Genomic DNA, 26,886 nt, shown 5'->3' with positions numbered 1-26,886 from the left:
ACAACCTAACCGCGCTATGCGTGCGTCCAGTAGCTATCTTCTATGGCAGCCATCCTGGCCGAACATATCTAGAAACTAATAAGCAAATGCGGTCGCCATCTTGGACTTTGTTGTATTCCCAACACAGCCAATATCAACCTATTAAGGTCGAAACTGATACATTTAGAATAGCAGTCATTCTAAATGACACTGACTTGTATGGAAAAACAAAGATTACACGGCATGTAGCCCATTTCACTTAAGCTCATATGTAAAACGTGATTACGATAGAGCAATTATTTTGGCTCCCATAGGCATGGGGCTGTGATTTATGTTGCAACACAGATTTTTTACACCGCGCAGAACCCGTTGCACTGAATTACCTCCTTATCTTGCAAACATAGTTTCGAAATGGAATGGCAATGCACACTTCGCACATATGTTCTAGACGGCCTTCCTTGGTCAGTATGCCGAGGCATGAAATGCAGCGGTCATCTTTAATCTGAGAATTTCTATTTTCAATCTATGGAGCGTTTGGCCCAAAGGCTATTTTCTGCTTCCAAAGATGAAAAAGGGTAAAGAGATCTCTGTAAAAAGAATGTACACAGAAGTTGATCAGTTCAACAGAGGCCCGATGTACATCATCGAGCCTGTCTGGGTATTAAGAAGATGGCTCCAAGTCTGTGCCAATTTATATAATCTAGGTGATATCGGAACCCAATCTAGCTGTCTAGAGTGGATTGATGACAAACCATATAATGTAATTGGGACCATGATTCTTTTCCAAGAAATGTACCACCAAGGGTGCACTCGATGTCTCATTCCTGGTCCTGTCGCAATGTTCAATAATTTGCCCCAAGATCTTTTTAGTGGTCATACCAACATCCAATAAATCACATGGGCAGGCAATGATCTATACAACATTTGTTGAGTTACAAGTGGTAAACTTATGTAAATTCCATCTTACATTGTCATATACGAATCACTCCATTTTCTTGTTGTGGGCACAAGCCCCACAGTTTCTGCAGGGATGGTGTCCTATTACCCCAGCTTGTATTAGCAGGCCACCTACTGGTAATGAAGTCTGAACTAATCCTTGCCAACAGGGAAGTCTAGTATGCACATGTTTGTACTTTACATTAGTGCGAATGGGCATTTAGCTAGTGCATCCCATTGCGGACACTAGCTGCCAGTATTTTATAACTAACTTGCAAATTCCATTTGTGTGGGTAGAAAAGGTGGTGTTACACACCACCTTATTGGGCAATGTCTGAGGTTCCCTTGGGGCCAATAGCATTTCACGGTTTGTATATCGCGCCCTCTTGGCTGCATATGTAACAATTTTGTGTGGGCATCTTCTCTGTTCTGTTCAAGCCTTTCGGCTAAGATTTGGGACTTGTCCGCAAAGTCAGCGGTGAAGGTACAATTCCGTCTCAACCTGAAGACCTTTCCATGAGGCAGGTTATCCCGCATCGAGTGAGGTGTTGACGATCGTCTAGTAGTAGTTTGTTCCGAGCTGTTGGTTTTAGGAAAAGGTCAGTGTAGTTCGATCCATCCATATGGCCAATCGAATGTGGCTTGAAAAGGTAAAGAATGTTGATCGGTGTTGATCCTAAAAGTTAGGTCGTGGTGGCACTGATTCAACCACAGGACACAAATCTGATTATAGTTACTCCTGTCCAATCCATATGAAAATATATCTTCAGTATATAAAAGGTTCGTCGAATTTGGACACGAAAATATTTGATAAACTCGGGGCAAAGGCAGCCCCCAATAGCTGTACCGTTCTTTCAAAGAATTGGATATGTAATGCCAACAAATATTTCATGATCTTCATTGATTGATTAAAAACCTATAAAATGCAAAGCTACTGGTAAACATCATTCAAGTTTCGCTTGCCAACTAATCGAGCCTGGCCCTTAAAACTTCCCAGATCTCGGGCACACCTACACATTTGTGGATTGGGAAGCCTGGCAGACTCCAAACAAGTTTAAATGGGGAAAAGCTTCCAAGCAGGAAGGCTGTTGTGGGCACTAAATCCTAGAAAAGACGGGACTGTCATTTTGGTGATCCCTTGTTCAGACATCATAAAAGAAAGTGATTGGGAAGAGCAGTTGCGGGTTACACTTGATTGAGTGTGGTTGTCTTTTGCCTTTGTTGGCAGTGATCGCAGATTGGAAGCAAATGGTGGCGGGGCACTGAGAGGAGGTTTCTTGGCGCGAGCGAAGCATGTGGAAACTCCAGCATAGATTCACATGCTCATGAATATTCCCCGTTGTCAGGTTGGGAATACTCCGTAAAAGAAACAGTTTCACTTTCACTTATAAACTGTATTTCTCCTTTAAACCAATCGCTGTCCTCTGGATCAGGCTCCCCTCCAATGACAGTCCTCTCCCTAAGCCCCTCTTCTGGCAGCCATCTTCAGATTTTTACTGCACACTTCAGTGTTGGTAGTCCTCGCGTTTGCTCTGCGAGCTATTTCAGCATTTTTTCTATAGAAAGTTTCTAGTTTTGTTCCAAAAAGAGCCTCTGTGCTCTTTTCTCCATATACCTACAGTGGGTACCCGTTGGTGAAGTTCAGCACCCAAAGATCGTCAAAGTTTCCAGAAGGCTATCCGGCCTACTTCGCGCCTTCCGACCATGATGGAGGAGGAGTTAAGGTCCCTCTTCAAACCCTGCACCAAGTGCGGGCTAGGGGACGGGTTTGTGGAAGACCAGCACCTACAATGCCTCTATTGCCTGAACTCGGACCATAAGGAGGTGGAGTGCGAGATATGCCTCAGGTTCTCCAAGAAGACAACGAGGGACAGACACAGTAGACTGGTGGCGTGGCTTAACGAGAAGGGGAACTGAGGCTACTAGGAGTGTGGTTGTTACAGAGAGAGGGCGGCAAGATTCTTAAGTATTTGAGGACTGGTCCTGGGCAACATCAGCTCTCATAGCTGAAAAGAAAAAGGTTGGTGTAAAGAGACCAGGGTTTTTAGCATACTAACGTGGAATACACAGGTTTTTCGCCACCTTACCCTGCTAGATAATCCTATTTATCGGGTTGGAGTTGCTGAAGTTATTATAGTACAGGAAACTTTGCGCAGAGAGACGGTTTTTAGATAGCTTTTTGTTGACATAAAGAAGCCATCGAGAGCAACTTTGGTAGACCCAGGGGAGGCCTTCTCGTGGCAGTTAGTACATTTTGGGCTCAGGGGGCGGAAAATGTGTACTGCCACCAACCGTGCTTGCTGATTGCGCATATATGGACAAAGGTGGAGAATGGGGATATTCTGATTGTGAATGTTTATGGTATCTACCATGAAGTCTTGGTGGAGGAGATGTCACAGGAAATGGAAGATGTTTTGCTGGACTGGTATTTCTCATGCAGATTCGTATGTAGTTGCAGGGGATTTTAATCTGGACTGCTTACACCATTACGAAGCGCTGCAAAGCCAGAAGGCCTCTAAGGATGGGGACAAGGTGGATACCTCCCTGGGCTGCTTTTTATTTTTTATTTTTTTTCCTGAAATGAAATTTTTTGCCTCTGATGTTGGAGCGTACACTTGGAAGAGAGGCCCACAGAATTTGAGGATTGATTTTCTTTTTGTCAATGAAAGTTTGTATCCAATGTGAGTGCTTCTTTATACATGATGGGGCCCCTGGTGACCATAATGTTTGCACGATTTCAGAATCACATTGCATCTGCTATGGCGCACATAATACTGCAAGTTATTAAGAGGCCGGAATCGATTAATGTGGTCACATAGGGTGGTAGGAAATATTATGCAAGCATTTAAAAGCAAACTTGGGTCAATGTGAAATTGATCTAGTGAGCACTTGTATACTGTACATTTTTTTTATTTTCACCACTTTTAGTTCAGAATAAAAGTGGTGCAGGCCAAGGGTACATGTCGAGGTAATTCGGGAATTGAAAACAAATGTGAGAATATTCAAATCATTAGTAAGTTAAGCTGCAACAAGAATGTGAAGCAGGAACTGATACGTGGGGGGGAACACAAAGGTATAAAAACAGGATTAAAGCGAGACGTCACTTAATCCAACAGAAGGAATGGGAAATGATGCTGAAAAATATTACACAAATGTTTGCTATCTGCTGTTGGAAGTTAGTCAATTCAGATAGTAGAACTCAGCAGCTCATTCAAATAAATCCAGTACTTGAAAAGGATTGGTTAATTTATTTTGAAAAGCTTTATGCAAGTCCAGCTGACATTGAACACGTTATTAACATATCCTCTGCATCAAAATTCCAAATCCCAATTCGCAGCAGTGCTTTTAAAGAAGTGTAGTGCCTCTAGAGCCCCAGGACCCAATGGGTTAAGTATTATAGGATTAAAAGTGGATCCAGTGTTTTGGTCAGAAGTGTTAATTGTATTATTTATTAGCTGCCTGAGTCTAGGTTGATGGCAAATGTGGTGCCAGTGTATTGAAAAAGGTATAAAAATTAGCCCAAAAAGTATAGGCCCATAGCCTTGTTGGACACAGACTCCAAAACATTTGCATCACTTGTGTTGAGAGAACTACAAAATTGTGTAAATTCTCCGGGAAGCTTCAAACCATATCCAGTAGGATTTTGAGAAAATTTTGGCACAGTTGCTGCTAGTGATTATAGTAGATTATTTACAACTAGCATGGCAGAAAAAATCACCTGCAGTATGTGGTAATTATCGACCCTTTGATAGTGAATCGGAATTTGCTTTGGAGTAAGCTTCAGAATTGGGGTGTACCAAGCTGTTTATTGAACATTTTGGTAGCTTTTCATAGCAATACTTGACTATGGGTAAGGTTGAGTCAGGTTTCTCACAGAAGTGATGGGAAGTTCGCCTCATATCCCACCCCCTCTCCCCTCTCAACCCCCATTCTCCCTCATAACTTTTACTCCCAGGTAATGCAACGACCCTCTTCAAACCTCATCGCTAACTCTGACATTCTCTGCCTGTCGTGCTCCCCCATCTGGGCTAACAAACAGGATAGACTTCCCCTTATTGAGCTTGAAGCCCGCGAGTGCCCCATATTGTTCCACTATTTGCACCACAGGCGTGGCCGAGGACACCCGATTCCTAATTTGCAACAAAATGTAATCGGCATACAGACCCAGTTTATATTCCACCCCTTCCTTAAGTAAACTCCACACAAGGGTCTCCTCGTATACGCCACGCCAGAGGCTCCAATGATAGCGCAAAGAGTAAAGGCGAAAGGGGGCAGCCCTGTCTCGTGCCCTGCCCCAGTTCGAACCATTGGATAAGTCTCCATTGACAGCCACGACACATGCTTTAGGTTCCGAGTACAGTGCCATAAAACCCCCTCATGAACTTAGGCCCAAAACCAAACTGGTGCAGAGTCGCCTTTAAGAGGCCCCATTCCACTCTATCAAATGCTTTCTCTGCATCGACTGACAAGAGTGTGGGATCCCCCACTTTACCTCTGACCGAAACCCCGCCTCCCCCCGCCCTCAATCATTTTCAGGGACTTGCACATTGTGTCTGCCCCCTTATAAACCGACCCGGTCTAGATGCACCAACCGGGGCATAAAGACCTCGAGTCTTGACACAAGAATCCGGGCGAATAACTTAGCGTCCACGTTGAGGCGCAAGACCGGTCGATAAGAACCACTTGATCGCGGGTTCTCACCCTCCTTATATATATTGAGATTAGAGCCCACACAAATGTCTTTGGAGCCCTTCTGGTATCCAAATTGTGATTGAATAATTTGACTAACTGCCGGATCAAGACCACAGAAGGTCTTGTAGAAGCCTGCGGTGTACCCATCTTCTCCTGGTGCCTTTCCCATATGTAGCCTGCAAATCTCCCCCTAAAACCTCATCCCCTGTAATGGGGTATGTCCACTGCCCCACCCCGCTCCAAGCTCAATGACGGCAGGGGCAGCCCAGCCAGGTAAGCACCTATCCCTCCCGGGTCTTGCTGGTCGTGCTCCCCCCCCACCCACCCCCTGCTATGTATAAGGTTTCATAAAAGTCTGCAAAGGCCTCAGCTATGCCCCCTGTTGACGTTTCCCGCGTGACCACGGGGCTCGCCACCCCCACTAACCATCTGTCGGTGAACTGGCCCCGTAACCTCGCCGCTAATGGGGCATCTGCCTTATCCATAGTATTTCTGCTTCAGAAACTGAAGCTTCCCGACTATCTTGCCCTCCTCTAACAGCCAAAGCTCCTCTCCTACTCCTCAAAACCTGTACCAATTCTCCAATATCCTCCTGTGTCTATATCCGGCTCTCTAGGGCCCATATCTCGCCATTTAACCAACAGAGTCCTCTTTACTTTCGTGCCCCCCCCCAATCAGCAGGCCCTGCCAAGTTGCCTTAGCCGCGTCCCATACCGTTCCCAGATCCAACTCTCCCGTTTCATTCATCAGAAAGTATTCTCGTATTACGCCTTCAAGTTCCTCCCGAAACACTGAATTATTACATCTCCATATTGTTTTACTGGGGCTCAAATTTCTCCATATCAAGTCTAGAGATACCATATTGTGATCGGACCAGGTGATTAGGTGTATGTTTGAACCCATCATTCCTTCCACAAGATCCCCCAAGATACAAAGGTAGTCTATACGAGTGTAGGTCCCATGAGGCGCGGAGTAAAATGTTAACGCCCCTCTCCTGAGGATGCAAGAGGTGCCACCCATCACGCAGTCCATGTAAATCCAGAGAGGTCTGTAATTCTTCCGTCCCCGCTGAGGCGGGCCCCGTCTCAGGCAGTCCCATGGCTCAACTGTATGTTTGCCCACATATTAAAATCGCCACCCACAATCTGGTGCCCCCTCCCTTCGCACAAAAGTTAAGTCCCCATAGGCTCGAGGTAGTGCAACTGCCCCTGATTGGGGAGGTATAAAGTTATAAAAGTAAATCTGACTCCCCTCACTGAGCCAACCAGCAGTAATGCCCTCCCCTACGAACACCGCCAGACACTCCATTTTCATCCTTTATGGGACAGAATACTAACCCACACACTTCTTGCCCCCCCAATCCCCAGAATATCTGCTGCAGGAGGCCACATAGTTTCCTACTTTCCTCCCCCTTCAAGAACTTTGTTTCCTGGAGGAAGAGAACATCCACTCTCACTCTCTGAAACTCTCTAGCAACCAGCGACCTTTTAGTCGGCCAGTTGAGTCCTTTGACTTTCAGCTTTCAAATCCGTAGGCGATCACCCCCGTCCTCCATGTTCACATTAACCATTGCCTCACATCAAACATCCCCAATTGGGCGAAACCCAACCTGTACGCAGCTGGGTCATTACCGCATGAACTACACCTCCCATCCACAACTATAACCCCACCCCAGCAGCCCTGCCGCCTCGCTCCCCCCCTCCACCCCTGACACGCCTGGTCCCCTCTACCATCATTGGAAGAGTACCGAACCACCAGTAAGACATGAACCCCTGGGCCATCTCCACTCAATCCCCCAAGACTAGAGCCCCCACCTACCTTCCTTCCATAACTCCAATCACCCACCTCAGCTATTGCACCCAATGACTCCACTGAGACTCTCCCAATCTGAGTCAGTGGCCCACCTATAGGCCTGCCTATGTAAGCCAGCAAAAGACCTTTAGGTCCCCCTTCCCATACAACCCATCAGTGTGTAGGAACAACACAACCACAGCCTCCCCACCTTCCAGCCAGCAACTTCAAGCCGCCCCATCTGGGTGAGTGTTTAACTTCCTAAACTTCATTTATCCCGGAATCTTGCGCCTTTTCAACCCATATAAACGCCACTGTCTATCTTCAGGACCCTTCAAACTGCCGTCCAATGTTGACCTGCGTTCTCCGATCAGTTATTGCATGACCCTAAATAGACCCAGCCTGTAGTCGTGTCTGTTCTCCTCAAATGAGGAGAAGGGGGGGAAAACCCCACCTGTAGCAAACACCCTTTTCATTAAGCCATTTCATCAGGGGGACAGTTGACTTTTTGCCAGCGTGAGCAAGGACAAGTCCTGAAAGACTGCAACCTCCGCAGCGCCCAGCATCACCTCACCTCTCCTTCGGGCCTTGTCCAGGATCTTTTGCTTGTCAGGGTAGTTGTGAAAACAGGCCAGGGTCTATCTGGGGTCCCTGCCCGTCTCACCTGCTCTCTGTGCACTCTGTCAATCTTTGGTTCATCTAAAGTGTCATCCTCAAATGGCTTTGCCACCTCATGCACAATTTTCCACATGTCCCTTCCATTTCCCCCCTGCTCTCCGGCACCCCCAAAACTCTGCTTTCACGATTTTCAAAGTCGCACATTTTGAGAACCATCTCTCCTTCCTGCCTTTCCAGTTCAGCCATCCGCACGTCCATCCGGATCGCCAGAGGTTCAAGAGAAGTCTGGTTATTTTCCACTGCTTGGAGCCTCTCGTCCATGCTATCAATCCTCACGAAGATCTTGTCCACCTTCCCTCCAATGTTTGCCCTCATGCCCCTTATCTCTTCCAGCAGCAAGGCGATGTATCTCTTTGTAGACACAGGGTCAGTGTCTTCTTCCTGCATCCTAGAAGCTGAGACGGGGTCTCCCAGCCTCTGACTTAGTGAATATTCAAACCTTCCCAACTTACATCTTCAGTCCATGGAGGGGGGGAGGGGGGGAAGGGGGGGGGGTCCCAGGCACGTCTCTCCACTTGACAGGAGCTCTTGGCTCAGACCCCTGTGAGCTCCTGGCAAAGCCTCTGGTCCCGTCAAGGGGTGGGTGGACACTGCAGGTTTCAGAGCAATCTATCTTCTCCCCTACGGGCACACCGTGGGTCATCTACCTTGCCCCCTCTGGCACCTCCATTTTGGGTCACAACCCTCTGGAACCTGGTACCCCCAGCCCCCCAATTCACTTACAGCACACTACTTTGGATTTGACTTTTGAACTCCCATCCCAGATTTCGGCCCGGTCCTTCAGTTCTTTATGGGTACCTATTTTGCAAGGCAGGTGCACGCCCCGGCTGCGGTCTGGGGGCCACACTCCACCACTCAGCTCCTGGTTCTCCCCCTTGTCAGAATTTAGCAGGAGGGCTTGTTAATCCATATTCTCTGAGGGTCCCCCCTGACTAGGGAACTCCAACTTCCAGAAGGGACTCCATATGTGGATCCCTGTGCCTACCCACCCTTGAATAAGGGTTCCTTGCACCACTCCTGTGACCCATCTCCACGTTCCTGCTCGCCTCCGTTGTGGGGGTGTCGGACTCCCTGTGTCCCCTCCTTGACTAATTCGTGCGGGGGGTGGTGGGCGGGAGGCCCGTAGCGCCGCTGGGGCGGGTCTCTGCAGGCCCGCTCTCTTCACTCTGCCTTCCCGCTCAGTGGGCCGCCGGGCACCGCAGACTGCCGGAGGGGCTGGACCCTGCCTCCTTGTGCTTTGGGTAGCCGGGCTTCAACGTGGGATGTCCCACTACGGTTAAACCGCCCCCGCAGGGCCACACCTTGGGTCCCTTGGTTCACCTCCGGCTCTGCACAGTCACTGTGAGGTTCTTAGCTGGTTTCTCCGGTCTAGGGACACCACAGCGTATTTCAATGTGTGTCTCGCTTAGGCAAACGAAAATTCCACCCCCTTGTGCGTCAGGGGTACCGCTCCAGGGGTGGGGGCTCACTTTCCCATCAATTTGGGGGCTTTCTGTGGGGGGCTCAGACCCCTTATATGCCCAGCAGGGAAGGGAGCCACACAGGTGTTACTACATCCCTGCGCCCCCTGGTGGCCAATTCCCGGTATATCTTGTTTTAATGGCGTGACTCCATTTTTGCTGCGGGTATTTGTATTGTGCACATCAGTTTATTGACTTTTTAAATTCCAGTCTCTTCTAATAAAACTCCCTATGATTCCGCGAATTTCAGACTGATGTTGCTCTGTGGCATCATTCTCTGATGTCCATGAATATGCAAAACGGGGGAATGAATCCCGGCACTTCTTTAGCTGCACAAAGCCTCGCAAATCTTGAAGCTAGCCCTAGCTGACAAACGGCTGTCATGGAAAGTACAAGCCAGCCTGCGTTTCTGCACGACTATCACTTCTTTTGCAGTACCCATACCAATACTCTCTGTGATTCAGTGAACCATATACACATACTCTTCCTTATTTGTGATGAATGTTGCTGGAAGCAGGACCTGGCAGGCAGCCTGTTATTGGAGCCCGACACTCATGGCAATTAAAATCACATGATGGGGTCCTGCATCAGGCAAGACTCTGCAGAGCATTCATTCATGCATTCATGCATCACAGGGGCGTTTAGTGAGTAACTTGTTTCTGTAGTCGGGACAGAAGAAGTAATGACTTTGGCACCTGTATAAGGCTACCATAGATGTACACACATGCCAGAGTCCTACCTATACTTAAAACTCATGTCTATAGTGGGGCTTATTTTAAATTACTACTACTCCTATACAGAAAGGGCTTGTCCTGCAAGATTTTGAGCAAACATGTATTCTTTTTTCAGGCACTGTAACTGCTGCCAATGCCAGCACGCTGAATGATGGGGCAGCTGCATTGGTTCTTATGACTGCTGACGCTGCCAAGAAGCTCAATGTCACGCCACTGGCAAGAATCCTAGGTAACCCTTTATGCTTAAGCTTCATACTCGCACTGCAACAGACACGTGTGTCGCGGTGTGCGTCACTTGCATAAATGTGCATCTACGTTTCGTAGGTCAAAACGTATTTAATCACCTGTTTATTTTACAGGATTTGCAGATGCGGCTGTTGATCCTATAGATTTCCCCATTGCGCCAGCGTATGCCATTCCTCAGGTAAACCAAGGATCCTGCAAGAAACCTTGCTTGTCAAAGTGCTCATTAGCAATGCGTGCAGCCTTTTCCAGCTTTGTATTTCTGAACCTAACCCAATTATTATGTTTTTATGGCTTTTTTGGGATTGGATACATAGGTCCGCTTTGGCCACACTGCATAAATTGAGGGCTCCCTAAATTACAACAAGAAATTACAGAAAAGGCAAAATCCTTGTACTCCTTTTTTCCAGACGTGTTTGTTGTCTGTACCACTGTGCAGAGACCGAGGCATAAACACATAATGCAGCAAAAAGGAGAGGGAGCCAAGTGCGTGCATAAACAGCTCTTCCACTCCATACATGCATGATGTGACTTTGAGGCTCCGACACAGCTCCAGGGAGGGTCTTGGATCCTATTCAGTGGAAGGATGTTTATTTACTTTTTATTTTTGCCTCCTCTGCCGATGAACTGAAAGCGCAATGAGGATATTTTGACAGAAAATTCCTTGTTGGCAATCGCTAAGCAGTCGCAAAAGCCATCCACTTAGGCTGCTGGTGCTGCTTCCTTCACCGCTTCTGTGGTTGGTGGAAGGAACCCCGCTGGCATATAAATATTTTTGTGAACTCTGGTTTAAGAAGGAAAGCTCACAGAGCGCTCCGTGAAGAAAGCAAATCTTCTTCAAACTACACCAAAGAAAGACTGAAGCAAAACCCCTTAACCAGAATTTGGGTAGTCCATTGATCCCTGGGTTCTTTTCTCAAAACCAGGTTACTGCCTTCCGTTACCTTGCCAATAGTGCTTTCTCCCCAATTTATTGAATGGGTTGACTTGTGAGTGGGTGTTTTTGTTGAAAAGACTGGCAGTTCACAACTCACTAGGAACCTTTGCTCAACCAGTGCTTGCCTCAGGAGGGTTTCAAGAGGGATTTCATTAGCTATATTCTCGCTTGTTGCAACAAGGACTTTGTTTGGTGGCCATCTACCTGAAGGATGCATGCAATCACGTCCACATTTAGCCCCTGCATAGAGCATTTCTACACTGCGACCAATGGGTAACCGTAGCAGTGCCGAGTCTTCCCCTTTGGCCTGTAATGGCAGTAATTCCAGCTCACCTGAGATGTCTGCGGGTATGGATTTATCCTTATTTGGCTGACTCATAGGTAAGGGTGGTCCCTCCTCTGATTACTTTGGCATCGATCCAGCAACATTTGGCACAATTGTTACCTCTGGGCTTGTCTCTCAATCGGCCCAGATCTTCCCCGAGTCTGACGCAGGTGACTTCTTTCATTGGTAAAGTGTGGGTTATTGCCCAGGCTCTGGCTCTCCCACCAGAAGAGTGACTTGAGTCACTGTCTTTGGTCCTTCACTGATCTCACTCAAGTAGAGAATTGACTCGGTACCGTAGACTGGGGCCATAGTAGGTCTCCACGCCGGCATCTTAATGCTGTAATGGAAAATGTTGGCAGTAAGATGGTGGCGGGTAGAATGTTGCTCTGGTGATATCTTTGCAGATACCACAGATCCAGAAGATCTAGTGCAGCGGCTAGAGTGGGGTACTGCCAAGGAGAAGTGCCTTATGGGTGGGCAGAGTAATTGTGGCTGCTCTAGGTAGGGTTAATGGAGAAAGGCGAGGAGAGAAAAACAGGGTTACCATGTTGCCTGCCCCTACTGTGAGTGGATCACCATGGCAGTACCAGCGGCAGACAGAACCGCTGGCAGTATGCTTAACTGAGAAGGAGCAGCCATTCAACTGCCAGTGAAATGGTGCCAACATTGGGGGATACCGGCATTGTTGTGCTGGCATTGTAACCTAAATCTCTCTGGGATATAAGATGTCCAGTGCATAGGTGATTCCTAATGTCAGTTCTGGATATGCTGCCTGCTGATGCATCTGGCGTCTACTTGGTCCCAGGAGCGATAGCTACATATTCTGTCATTTCGTTTATCATTTTTTTTTTTCTTCCCCACTGCGGGCCCAATCCTAGAACGTTTTTCCATGTTGGGTGGACCAGGACATTATTCTTTTTGTCATGGTCCATCAGCTGGCGCAAGAGTACACCCCTACAATGGGTTCCTCCGAATATGCTACTCTTGGTCTGTTCCAAGTGCAGAAACTCTAGTGGATTGAACCATGTAGTATAACAGCTGTTTCTTCTAGTGGGAGTCCTCAGTTCAGATGTGTATGTGCTCAGCAGGTTGAGGTTCATGTAACATGCGGTCTCCCAGTGACTAGGTTGTCATTGATCTTTCAGACTGGCTCGGCAAGGGACCTTCCTCAAGGGGACCTGCTGACTTAGGAAGAGAATGCGTACCTTGGAAGAGAATACGCAGCGCCTGGTTTCTGAGTCTTGGAAAGTCCTTGTGTCAAACTACCTAGAGGAGGCTCCGTGTCATAGGACAGCCTCTGGTTATTATGCAGCTCATAGTCACCCCTTGTATCAAAGGTTCTACACAGGGTTCGGAAGAACCAGGTATATGCCATCATTCTGATCACTCCTCATTGGCCCAACTGCTTCTGGTTTTTGGACCTGCTGAAGCTAGCCCAGGCCTAGCCCACGCTGCTGGTGCGGAGGGATGTGCTCTCCAGAAAATGAGGTTGGGTTCTTCATCCCTCTCCTCAATTCATGACCTTGGGGTCCCTGGTTCCTGGTGAATTGCTGTTGGGCCATCTTGGTCTGCCCAAGAACAACATGGTGATATGTACTGAATGTACCAGAGTAAATGACTGCAGTTTTGTCACTGGGTGCTGGACAAGGTGGATCTAGGGATCTCTTCGGTGGATGATGGTCTCTCTTGTATTCCACCAGGCTATCCCTGGTATGAGTCTACAAGTCCTATTTAGCCACTATTGGCTACAGGAACTCTACTGACCTGTGTTTTTCTTTCTTGAACTCTGTTGTCAAGCTCGATGTGGGGGATCTTCTTTGCATGTTTCCCTCAATGCAAAGGCCTAATCCCACTTGGGTTTGAAGACTGTTCATGCTATTTCGGATAATAGTGTGACCTTGTGGCCAATTAAGAATGTTTTAACAGTGCAAGCTTGCTGCTGGGCATTTATGTCAGAGTGCTGGAGACTTGTACATAGATTCTCCTGAAGGTTCTATCTTCCTTTCCTGTGAGGGAGGAGATTGTTGCCCACCTTCCTTCTAAAACACTCTTCACATGCTGATCCCCTTCTCCATGGCTCCTCCGTGTCCGCTCAAGTTCTACTTGTGAAACAAAAGCGACTTGCAAAAATCACTGTGACCTACGATTCGGGGCATCTGCTGATGAACACCACAGCTAAAAAATCCCCGGCTTGATGGATAGTTGAGTCTATTTTAGAATGCAACTGTGCAGTGACCTTCCTCTTCCATCAGGGCTACATGCTGGTATCTGTGTGAAGTGTATGTGAGCTCTTATGCCCGTTTTACCCTAGTAATTTTAAAAACACATTGTTGAGGTTTTCATGTCTAAGTTCCATTTCCAGTAGGATTCATGGGTAATTTATCCCAGGAGTCTGGAGGAAGGGGTGGGGGGACACTGGACATAGCAATAAGAACAATTTATTTAGTATACCGACTCTTGTACCCTTAGTCTGTGCCCCCTTCTTCCAGATGAGCACCTCCTTAGGCCCCCCTAACAATCACCACTCTGTTAATGAAACTGGGCTTTTCAGACAGAAAATAGTTTTGCGATGGTCAAACAGTGGATGCAGGGCATGGAGGTGCGTCGACTGGGCATGGGCTGACCGCCAGTTGCATGTATCGGGCTCTGCTTTGGATAATGTTGGCATTTCCTTTGGTGCAGCTGAAAAATGCTGCAGTCTTCAAACTGTAGTACAGACACCTGAAACTGACATCGGAAAAGTCTTGAATGGGGGACAATGACAAAGAATACAAAAGTAGCTATGCTGACTAACTGGTATTGTTTCCAGCAGGAAGGAATATTGCAGTTTTTTTTATTTTATTTCTATATCATTTTCATTATTTTAAGAGTATCATCCAAATACATATCCGAAAGCATAGTCTCAGCTCTACAACTTTCAGTAATGGTACCACATCCCAAAGGGAAATGATTGTCTAAAGTATTGTAGAAACATAAACTTGTTGGAAGACTATCTTAAAAACGTGTGAATAAGTTATGCCAAAGCAGGAAAATATACAGATAATTAAATTAAAAACAGATTCAGGAGTGTATGTTAAACTTTGATAATTCAATGTAGTAGAAACTCCCCGGTCTTCCATCAGTTATTCAATCTTCTCCCAAATGCCAGTCGGGCTGCTCCGCTCCCATCCCACCCAGTCCAACCTCCTCTACCCTCTTCTCTTCATCTACTCCAGCAATTAGGCCCTCCAACTCTGCTCTCCCCTATTGACCTCATACTGCGTCTCTGGAATGCCCAAGCAACCTGAAAAACTCCCTCCTCATGAATTATTGCAATTCCCCTCACCTTAAACTTGCTCTGATGACTGACGCTGAAAACCTGGATTCCCATCCTTGACCCTGCCACCTCTTTGCATTGACTTTGCCTCTTTCCCTCACTCCCCTTATTCTCCAAAAAAGTGGTTTTTGCCTCGTGATCAGCAAAGCACCCCTTCTCCTCTAATTTCACGCTCTTCCTTTATGCAGTTATTCATCAAATTCCTCACTCCCAGCCCCCTTCCTATTCTCATCTACCTTCCACTAGGCATCCTTAACCTATTCTCTCATCTTGACCGTATACTCAAGGTTCCCACCTGTCCTAAATGAGGGCCTGAACCTCTACAATATGGTCCAACAGCTGCATATTTGATTCCATGCTCTGACAACTCGCTAGTTAACATTTCAGCCCCAACCCAAGTCAACTCTCTCAATCTCATGTTTATATCTTCCACACTGCTCCCACAATTGATGCCTCCTCTGACCACTCATTCACTTCATCTTCCACAACCCTGCACCTCCATCTGTCACCAAACGTAAATTCAAGCCGAACTCCATGGTCTGCTCTCCTCCATCTCGCTTCACCCTCCCTCCACTGAACTCTGACAACCCATCCGTGCTACTCCAGTTGACCCCTTTGCATCACAAACTGTTAAGGAACTTGCAACGTCACCTCTGCTCGTGTCACCACCTTAATCAACCTCTCTCTCTCTCTCAACTGGTATCTTCTCAGCCTGTTGCAAAGCAGGCACAGTCCTACCTCCCCAAACAAACCACTGCTGACCCCAGGAATTACTCAATCTACAAACCGGTTTCTCCCCTTCCACTCTAAAATCCTCAAGCACACTTCAAGTATGCAGTACATTAGCTTCAGGTACACTCACTTGCTGCCTCTCGCCAGTCTGGTTTTCGGTCGAAACAATTCAGAGACTGCGCTCAACCACATTGCACTCCTCTCTTGCCACTGCCCATGACTCCACGTTCTTCCATTCTCATCCTTCTAGATCTGTCCACTGCCTTTGAAACTGTGGTTTACCCCCCCCCCAACTCTGTCCATCCTTGCCTTCAAGATGAGAACTGGGTTGGCCCCCTGATTCTGACTGCTTCTCCATCTCCTGGGACTTCAGCACCTCTTAGGTGCTGCTGTACCATTAGAAATAACCATTTGACAGCAGTTTCAGGGCTTGCAGTGGAGCCAGGGCAAATGGTGGATGACTCTGCCCCTTCTCCAGACAAAACAACCTATTAGCGCCATTCTTCTTTGCCTCTCGATGCCGGGCCCTTGGCTCTTTCTGGAGAATTAAGTTCTAGCACTGCATCGCTATACTTGGGCCACCTCCTTTAGGCCACAATTGCTGGCCAAGGGTGGGGCAGATATTTTATGATCACGGAAACCCTGTGCCTATGGGCTGGAGCCTTTTTCTGAAGAGGACTGACCTCCCTGAGGAATTTAACTCTGAAGATCTCTCTACTTGCCTTGACCTTGGGTTTTCTGGATGCTAGTGGGTTCAACACATCCTCCCCACCCCCGTCCACTGAACTGGAGGTTAGGCAGGCTTCTCCATATGCACATGTAACTGGCCTTCACTGTTAGGGAGAATTCTCTGTTTAGGCTGAATTTCCTAACCTAGTGAGTCCCCCAGCAGCTTTGCTGGATTTTTGGGGTTTATTTTTTTCTCCTGCCAAGAGTGAGACTCTCTTACCCTCACTCTTGGACATGATTTGAGTGCGTTTCTTTGAATCTAGATGTGTTTAATGGGCTATGGGGTCTTTTACTCCATAGGGCTTCATGTGTTTTTGTGATGTGTTACACAGCACCCTCAGTGCAGTGACACAGGGGTGTCATAGTGACCCCCCAGTATAGACTCCATACCCTGGGACTGACTACTGTCTCCCAGGGCATGTAAAGTCACCATTGACTTTACTAGTCTTAAATTCTGAACAGAACCAGTACAAACCATCATATTGTGGACGTACTGGCGGGTGAAATTCAATTGCCCCAGGGTCTGTTAGTCGAGGGAGCACGTCTCCGTCCCCCCTGATCGAGTTTTGGCTGGTGGCAGTGGATACTACTTTTTATATTCAACTGCGAATATTTTCCTATGGGATTTCCCATTGTTTTAGGCTACTACCTTTATTTAATTATTTACGGTAGCCTCGAACATACCGCCGGTTTATTTAATTAATATTAATTCTCCGGTTGGTATTTTTTGCCAAAACTTGATTCTAAAATGGCGTTTGTGTTCTCTTCTGTGACTCCAACCCAAGTCGAGCCCTTTGTTCCACTTTTTGGCGGGCTTCTCCACAGAAGCTCTCCAAAGTGGTGCCACTCTGTCTGGGGTTTAGGAGGGATGGAGGGGGATTTAGGCACCCTGGACTGAGTTGCCTAGGCAACTCAAGTCGCACTCCATCCTGATTGGCTCAAGTGGTGAGCCGGCCGGCTCACCACTTAGCATGTTTGAGTGACCGCTAGGCTGAGTGAATGGGGGTTTTCTGCATAAAAGCAGGGCTTTGGGGACTGCAACTTCAGAAGTCGCCACAGGACCGAAGAATCAGACGAGGGAGAAGCTGAGCCGACCTGCCACGACACCACCACCAGTGGAGCCCTGCTGGATCGTCTCACCACTTTTTCCCAACGACGGAGATCTCCCGCCGGAGAGTCTTCTTCCTTTGACTGGTGGGGATAACCAGTTTCACCGTCTTTTCGCCTTCCAGACGTACCTCGTGGCCGCCTTGCTTTGCCAAGCACCCTGGCAACCGGGATACCACGTTTTACCATGACCGCGAAACAAAGGTACCACCTTTAACCGGAAAACTCCACGGCTGGTTTCTTCCCTGGTAGTGCAACGACCTTCATCTTTCCTCCAAGTCGAGATCTTCTCTTCCCCTTGACGATGACGCAACTTGCACCCACTACCAGGAACAACTGCCACCGCTGGAGGATCCTTCCCACTTAAGGTACCGTGTCCCGCCTGGCTTCCCTTGCTACCGACTGTACGGGGTAGATTTAGCCCCCGGCTTTCGAACCTGGGTTAGCCTGGGACACTCTGGCTAAGCTTTCCTAAGCCTCTCTCAAACTTTTTGAACCCTCTGCAAGACTTTCTAAGCCTAGTGTAACTGTGTGATCTTGGGCGCATTTGTGCTCTGCTCTCTCGAAGAGTGGGCCCAGCCTTTGGACTTTGGCTCACCAGTGACTTTTGCTCTTCTGCCTTGCTAACCGTGTTCTTGAACCTTAGAGTGGTGTACCTTTCCATATTCTGTCTTTTTCCCCTCCCTTTCTCACAAACTTATTGGAGTGCCATCTAGTTAAGCGCTCACCTCTGTATGAAAATAAGTGGTGTTTTACAGTGACTTACCTGATAAGGAAAAAGGGGTGTATATATTACAATAGTAACTGTGTTTAGAATATTTTACAATAAGAGTGCTGGAGTGTTTCAAACCGTGTGTTTTTAAATAAATAATTATATACTTTGATACCAAAGCTCTGGTCGGTGTTTGCTTGTATTATCATACCTGAGTGCCTATTGTGTATACTTTGCATACTGCCTTACTCTTCTTGAGGGAAGTCTGTCTGCTCAGCCACAGCTACCAGTGAATCTGTGTGGTACAGACTGCTACCAAGTGGGTTTACTGCCAACACCTGTAGTCTTAAATCTTTTGCAGTGGTCCCTAAAGGAACTCCACAGGTTTCTGCCTAACATTCACAAAGAGAATGACTAAGGTGGTAAAGTTTCTGTGACTCCTTTCATCGCAATTGCATAGCATAACCAGACTGATATTCTGGGTAATGGCCCACCTAAGAAGAGTCTGCTTCCTTTTAAATGCATGAATTGCATATCTGGTAAAAGTATGCTGGCAGAAATGTAACTTGATTCCCTCAGAGGACACAATTTGATTTGGTGAAGTGGCATCTATCATCCCCTACTGAGCTGGGATTCCTATCCACCCATCATACCGCTGGAGTTGCCGTAAAACATGCTTTGACAGCAGGGTTGAAGTCCTCTACCCTTTCCCTACCTCTGAGAATAAGAAGATGGTTGCATGGGAAGGAAGATGGATGCATCTAGCAGCCTGGGTCTGCAGTGACCAATGCACCTTGTGCCCAGAAAAATGTCCCGTCTCTGAAATGTGGTGTGGGAGTCAGCTGAAAACTCACCAGCAGGAGAAATTAGTTGGTTTTATTTTTCAGTTGCATGTGATGTAAACGAATGAAAAAAAAAAGAATCAAATGTTAACGATTATCACATTACAAACTAAATATTTTATTTGTTTTTTGTGGGGGTCCACCCCCAAACCGCTGTTTCCCCTTGCTTAAAACCCATCCAAACCCCTCCCCACAAGATCTAACCCACCCCCACATATATTACTTTAAAAATTGTTTGTTTACTTAAAATGGTAATTCGTTATTTTATTTTTGTTATATTCACGGTATACCTATTCTCCAAAATGACTGCAAAGAAGTTGCTATGCAGTCAGACCTTGGCACAGCAGATTGTCTAGTAGAATGTGGTCTGTACTACGCAGATGTTGTTTGCAGAGGACCTCTGGGTTCACCCCAGTTATACAGACCAAACATCTGGACATGCCTTTTTAATGGGAAAACCTCTTTGGGTTAAAGCCTACTAGTCCCTGACAGAGTCAAAGGCCACAGCTAAGTCACTCAGTAGAGCAGGAAAGCAGCCAATTGCATCCTCATTTTATGATAATTTAGCCATCAAGTGTGCTCCATTGGCCACTGTAGCTTGTATTCCCACTGGGGTCATGGACTGGTGTCTTCAAACCTAATCTTAAGAGGTTTCCCTATAAAAGCAGAGGCAGTCGGATGGCAGATTTCTGCCAACGAGCCTCCAGCCTCTTCAGCAGCGGAGCCTCTCCCACCCCTCTCCTGTCAGGGGAAGGCTGACCCTGCATATCAAGAAATGGTGGTGAACTACTTTGTGTTGCCTGGGCACTGCAGGTACTGTTGCAGGGCAGCTGCCTTCTGTTCCTATGGTGCCTCCAGGGCAACATCCCCTCCTGCCTTTTCTTGTCCCTGGATCTCCTCCTTTTAGCAAAGGTGAATTTTCACCAGTATAAGGTAGTCCCTTCTCTTCCCTGCTGCTGAGAGGAGCAAGCTTTGGTATGAACTGTATTTTTAATGCCAAAGACACTTGGTCTACCCTGCTCCCAGCCCCACCCCTCCACCCCAGAGGACAGGGTAGAGAATATTTAACAAATGGTCAAATTCTTCCAGAACCAATGGCAAGTGCCGGCCTCAGCCTTCCTGCATCTCCAGGAAGCCGAAGCCCCATTGCGCAAAAGTCACTGTGATGAATTGCCATCTGGCAAGGGTGTAGAAGCCCGGGTTTTTGTTGATGAAATGATGCGGGTAATTCCATCTCGGAAAGGGTGGCCTGCTTATCGGACCCTTCATAAGCTCCATGCCAAAAGCATAGCATACACTCCTTCTCGCCAGTGGCAGAGAGCAGGTTCAGAGATTGGAGCTTGTTGCTCTAACAGCCAAATCCCTGCAGTGCAGAGGCTGCATTTAAATCTGTACCTCTGTCCCAAAACCACATAATTAAATTATGAGTTACTATGCTGGTGGCAGTCCTAAACTTTAAATTAGCCATAACTGAGTTTAGGGTATGGCGGCTAGTATTTCTCACAATTAACGCCACATGTGTCAACACTATGAGCCTAGGTCTGCTGTGGGCGGACTGTGTGTATCCCCCCACCAGACTGCATGTCTCTGGTGCACACAGTGGGATTGTAGCCCTGAAGGCTTTGACCATTTCTCAGGTCGGGCACACCTCTCTCCAGCAAATCAGCCCCTCAGCAGGATCTCTCCTGGGAAACCAGAAATAAAGGGCATACCCTACACAAAAGAACTAGCCTTGCACCAGGGTGTTGCATACCAAAAGGCCTTTTATGCTGTAGGCAAGGAAGGGGGTTGGGGATTAGTTTAGATAGATGGAGGTCAGCACAAGTGGCGGAAGGATTCTACCATCTTGCTTTTCTCTGTAGCTTTCCTTCCTGTCTCCTCCACTTCCTTTAGCACAAAGCACTGTGATGAATCTGATGGTGTCATCACTACTTTCCCAGCGGTGACCTCTCCCCATGTGGCCAGGGGACGGCAGCACTTTCCTGATCCTGACCATGGGGCTCGCTCTATGAGGGAGGATCTCATGGGGGGAGGCAACCTCAGAGGGAAGGTCATAATGCCATCGGATGAGACATGGTATCCCCCTTCTTCCTTTGAGGATACTACATCCCGGCCTAATGCCTTAAGGGCATACTGTTAAACCTCCCCTCGTCCATGCAGGAAGAATGCTGAATACCTTCTAATGAGAGCTGTAAGTCATCAAAGTCTGACTTTCCATCTACAATGTATGAAAACACCTTCTCAGTCTATACCTACAAGTCCTCTACAACTAACTTGCCTTTAAAGAACAACCCAAGACACTTACATTATTGAATAACCAATCTGGGAAAGAAAGCCAGTGCACGGGAACCACCCTCTGGAACAGGGAACTCTATCCTGTTGAAACCTTTGTGTTGGAGTTACGCATTTTCCTTTTTGAACACGATGAACCACTCCAGGCCAAAGACATTACCATTTTCACTTTAGAATTTAGTTTGTTAGAATGTGAGGGCCAGAATAGTACTTTGGACACAGTACAGTTTTGCTTTGGATATTCTGACATTGACAGACCCATAGTTTTGGTTTTAGGTAGGGAAACACCTCTTACAAAACCATAAGTCCGTGTCTCATTCCTGGTCCATCACATCACTTTGGGTATGATGTCAGAAGGCAAAGACGATTTATCTCAAGGAATTTGAATTCATGAAGGATGTATGTTGCGCTAACAATCCTAGCAGAATTACCTGCATCAAGTGCAGATGATGCATCAACCATTTAATCTCTAAGGTGAGCTCTCCAGCAAAGATCCAGAAACTAGTACATTACCAGGAAAGAACAACTTTATTTAAAAAAAAAAAAACAAGAGTTTTGTGAAAACAAGTAAGTTCTGAGATGTGTGGTTGCCAAGGTAGCACATTCCTTAGCTTGGGACTGTAGACCGAGAACCGATGGGGTGGCAAGACATTGGTACTGCCAGCAACAGCTTGGCCAACAAACTGAATTGGTATCTGCCAGATCGACCTATTCGATCCTCTGACAATTATGTAGGTGAAAGGTTTTGCAGGTATCTAAAAACCAAACACACAAACTTTCACCGGGGGCCAGTGAAATGACCTGCGCAAGGCTGAGATAGCAGTTCTTTTAGGAACTTTAAAGCTCAGTCTAACTGTGGATTTCTGTGCTGGCTGGAGTCTAGACAGTTGATTCTCTGGACAACCTGCAAACAGTCTATTACCATTGTCCAAGAGGGAATTGAAAAGGGCTCCCACTACCGTGGCATGTTTTGGCAGTATGAAGGGAAGGGTGAGTCGCAGAGAACGAAACACTGACTGCACCTTGTCACCAAACTGGTTTTCACTCCCCAACATTTGCATGCCAGATACAGCCCAAGTTCTGTATTTTGGATGCATAGGCAAGACTCTACCGGAAGGACGGGGATTTGCCCCATTAAAGCAGGCTTGCTTTTACCCAATCACTCAAGGATTTTTAACTAAAGAAGAAGGGGGTGGAGGTCTCCTACTCCTTCCGATTCATCTCTGGACTTCAAATCAGTTTGAACACGGTTGGGAGAGCAGTCCTTTCCAAAGTCATCTAGTTGTGAGGTTAAGAAAGGTGTTCCAAATCGGAGGCAAGCTCTGCTCCCTAACCATCCCCAGGCACATTGGGGGTGATCTGCTGTTGGAGCAAGACCTGCCTTCCTGCAAGCTACATTGGTAACCAGGACCTCACTGGAGGTGAAGAACTCTTGCAGGTGTTTACCAGCCTCCACTGTGTGTGGGAGAACAAGGTCAAGGCATATCTGGATTTAGGCTCGCAGCAACCTATGAGTCTGATCAGCCCACATCCATGCTTTTCCACAGTGTAACTTCTTTGAACTGCAGTTCAAGTCAGTTCAACACATTCGGACCACCAGGACCCACCGCTGCTGCTTTTTCCAGTCTTGGAGACTAGTTCTCTATTCTGTTGAGTCGCTTCGGTCCTTAGAAACTAGTCAGGCCACTCTTCATCCCTTTATTCATACAAGAACATACACTTTTACAAACAATGGTTATTGATTACCTTGCATCTGTTTCATTGCACAGAGTGCTGCATCTTTCTAGGCCTTATATATTCTGTGTTCTGTACACAGGGGTGGGTTTTGGTAGTGCATTCTGTTTAGGTATGTTTGCATATGGTGTGTTTATAATTCAAGTGTGTAGATGTATATTTGTATAGAACCTTGATTGGGCCTTCCTATATTTTGGACTGTTGTACTTTGCTGTTTGTGTTGCTGCTGGTTCATTTTCAGACCCCTCTTACGAGTATAGCCTGCTCTTGGCCCACATTACCACAAAAGGCACTGGAGATGGATCTCTTGACTGTGCCGATTTCACCTTTGATTGGGATCACTCTTGGTTTGTATAAGTGCGAAGGCTGAGTAGGTGGTTTAGCCACTACTCATCCGTGTACCCCTCCTGGGCAGAAAACATTTAGTTAGTCATTGCAGTGGCTGCTACCTTGTCAGCGGTCTCAATTTTTGGGCTGCAATACAGAGTTGCTTCATGTCTCGATTGGTGTGTTGCAGAATCTCCTCTTGTGGGTCAGACGAGACAACCTGCTGAGGGGAGACCTCCTATGGCAACTTTGGCCTCGGATGACAGTGGTCACGGATTTCTCCTTAAAGTGGCAGAGGGTATAACTGTGGAGGACAGATGTGCATCCTTCTCAAAAGAAATTTGACTCACTAACTTGAGGAGAACCACCTCTGGTTCCGGAAGCACCTCAAAACCTTCCTCTTTTCTTCTGCCTTCGCTCCCCCTCTCCCTTGCTGATCTGTTCTCTCTTGGCACCGTGCACCTGGCCACCCTCTGTCTTTTGGGCCCAGGTACCTGCTCATCCTGCCACCCTCCCGCACTTCCTCCGGGTCACCCCTTGCACTGGGGTTTGTATCTGTACCCATACAGCCTCCCTTTTTCTTCCTGCACTTATCAGACCTACCCTGTCTGCTGCCTTAAACCTAGCACTTGCAAATTGCTGGCTGCATTACCACTGTTTGTTGCCTTTATTATTTATTGTTATTTATCGGTTTCTCCTCTGCTTCGCACTTTCCACCTCTTCCCCCTTCCATGCACTTTTCCTCTCCCCCTCTCCCATGCACTTGCGCGTTCTCAAGGTCACTGGGCCTAGTAAGATTGCTGTTTTTGTTCTACCCTTCTCCCCTCCCTTGTCGCGCTCTGAAACACTTGTGTACGAGCGCAATAGAAATAAAAAATCAATCAATCAAAACCCGGGCAACTGAGCACAACTTATTGCTATAACTAACTACAAGTAAGACCCTTTTTGCTTGCTTTTTAAAGAATTAATAAAGAAATATGCTGGGAGAAAAATGTAAAGCTTGCTCTTCCCTCATTACACCCCCCAAATTGCTTTTGCACAGATTTACATACATTAATACATTCCCCACCTCGATTTGAGTAGATCTTGCTGGGGGGTTGGAGGGAGTGGCATATCCTTACTCCCACATCTACTGCTACAACTATTTAAAAAGGCAGAGGGTTAATTTCCCTCAGGGGGTGGGCCCTGTTAGGCATCCATTTTCATCAGGGTGCACACTTTGTCAGTTATTGCTGAGGGGAAAGAGTTTCCTGCAGTAACTTATGTAGTGGGCGGGCGTCCGGCTTAAAATTTGAACGACTTAGCGCAGCACTTTCCTAACAAATGGGGTGGTGTCGGGGAGGGGCTCCACTCCTCCTGTGCAAGGAAGTCATGCGGTTGTGAAAGAACTGTCAGCAGCTCCATTTTGGTGAAACTGAGAAAATGGTGATGGATGCCCTCAGCAGGCAGGGTTCAATTTCTCATGAATGGAAACTGCAGTGAGCTTCTGAACGGGATCGTCAACCTCTGGGTGGACCCTTCAAGTAGTCCTCCTTGCCTCCATTGTTCACAGAAAGTGCAAGTTCTGCTGCTCCAGGGAATTTCCTCTGAGGATGCATGGATCTTGGGCTTGACGATCAATCTATGCATTTTATATTGGTATCTGTTTGTTTTTCAGGAGTTTGTGGAGGAGTGGGTCCACCAGGAACCTAATTGCCCTGGATTGTGTTCGGGGGACGTGGCACACTGAACTTCTTGACATGGCAATTTGTCCTCCTCTGTGCCTTTCAGCGAGGGTTGACTTTCTCACCCAGTCAGGGTGTAGTCCACTATCCAAACTCAACACCCCGAATCTTCATGCTTGCTGCTGCCAGGCTGAGATGTAAGGTGTGGGACTGGTTTGATGTTGTGGATGTGCTCTTTCACCTGGAGGCCCGGTTCCGAATCTATTAATGCCTGCAGACTGTGTAAACCTTCGACTTGGTGCTCTGGAAAGAGACCTTGACTGATTAGCCTGCTCAACTGCTACTGTTCTGGATTTTCTATTCTCTGGCAAAGAATGACCTTCAGATGTTATGTTTGAAGGGGTACCTGGCAGCTGTTTGTTTTCATGAGTATCCGAGAACAAGGTTCTTTTGCATGCCTAAAGTTGAGGCTTCCAAAAGGTCTGAACTGTTTCCACAATGGCAGTTCATTGTTTCGCTGTGGACATTTTATTTGGTGTTGTCCTTTCTCATAGCAGCTCCTAACAAGTCTTTACATTCTTTTTTGCTGGTGCTATTAGTTGACGATTTGCCCGACGCTCATTACCTCTGCTAGAAGAGGAAGTGAGTGAGTACCAAACTTTGCTGTGCTGACTTCTTATCTGGTTTTCAACAAAGAGAAAGTGAGCGTAAGACGAGCTTTTCTTCCCATGGTGATATACGAATTTCACATATCTCAGAAAGGGCTATTCATTTCTATTCCCTGGACGAGCGACTTCTGGAAGGACAATCGTTCATCTCCTAAATTGACACTTTCCTTAAGCAGACTCTGTCCAGGTGAATTCTTCTCTTAATTTCTGAGGCTATGAACCTGAGGGGAATAAGGTGCCCAAGGGTCTTTGGGCACGTTCTACTAGATCCTTAGCAGCCACAACCAAACATCATAGAAGAGTTACGGGCCAGGATATCTGCCAAACTTTTATTGCACACCTTTGCAAAATATTACTACCTCGACTCTTTGTTAAACCAAGTTGCCTATTGTGGGCCAGCTGTTCTTCAAAGTTTGCTGAGCCAGGGGATGGACCTCACTGTCCTTCCTTCCGCCGTTGCTTTTGGGCATCTACCTAGAATTTGAAATCTGTGGGGAGAAGCAATCCATTTGAAAAACAAACTACTTGCCTTTGGTAATTGATTATCTTGCTACAGATTCCTCAACACTCTCCCAGACTAGCCTAACCCTCATTAGCCGAGCTCATTACATCTAGTGCGGTGTTCCCCCCAGCTGCTAAGCATGGCTGAAAAAAAGGCTGAAGTGAGATAATGAGTTGGATTTCTAGATCCTCCAGCATTGGATCTTTCATATGTTCACATGCTGTGAACATTCCCTGTCAGGCTGGGAAACCTTGGTTAACATCGAGCAGTTTAAACTTAAATTGGAAACTTTCAGTCACTCTTCTGGTCTAGGACAGTCATTTTGAATTATACTGCCCACTGTTAACTCCTCCCCTGTCTGCAATCTTCAGATTCTTTATCGCACGTTAGAGTAACGAGTCCTCGTATATTCTCTCCAACTTATCTTTAAAAAAAAAAGTAAAGTGACATTTAACATCTTTTTCGAGCTTCATCTTTTTTTTC

General features: G+C 46.9%; 1 protein-coding gene across 1 annotated transcript in view; it reads left to right on the top strand.

Moving 5' to 3' along the window:
- The window catches only part of ACAT1 (acetyl-CoA acetyltransferase 1), a 330,010-nt gene that overhangs the window by 252,455 nt on the left and 50,669 nt on the right, over window positions 1-26,886 (top strand). Inside the window, exons 9-10 of the mRNA XM_069640458.1 lie at window positions 10,386-10,499; window positions 10,630-10,694. Of these exons, the coding sequence (XP_069496559.1) occupies window positions 10,386-10,499; window positions 10,630-10,694 (179 nt within the window). The remainder of the gene's footprint in view (window positions 1-10,385; window positions 10,500-10,629; window positions 10,695-26,886) is intronic.

Source organism: Ambystoma mexicanum, chromosome 7q (genome assembly GCF_040938575.1).
Source record: "Ambystoma mexicanum isolate Mex_15411 chromosome 7q, UKY_AmexF1_1, whole genome shotgun sequence".
Taxonomy (NCBI): domain Eukaryota; kingdom Metazoa; phylum Chordata; class Amphibia; order Caudata; family Ambystomatidae; genus Ambystoma; species Ambystoma mexicanum.
This window is presented reverse-complemented; position numbering and strand designations above follow the sequence as displayed.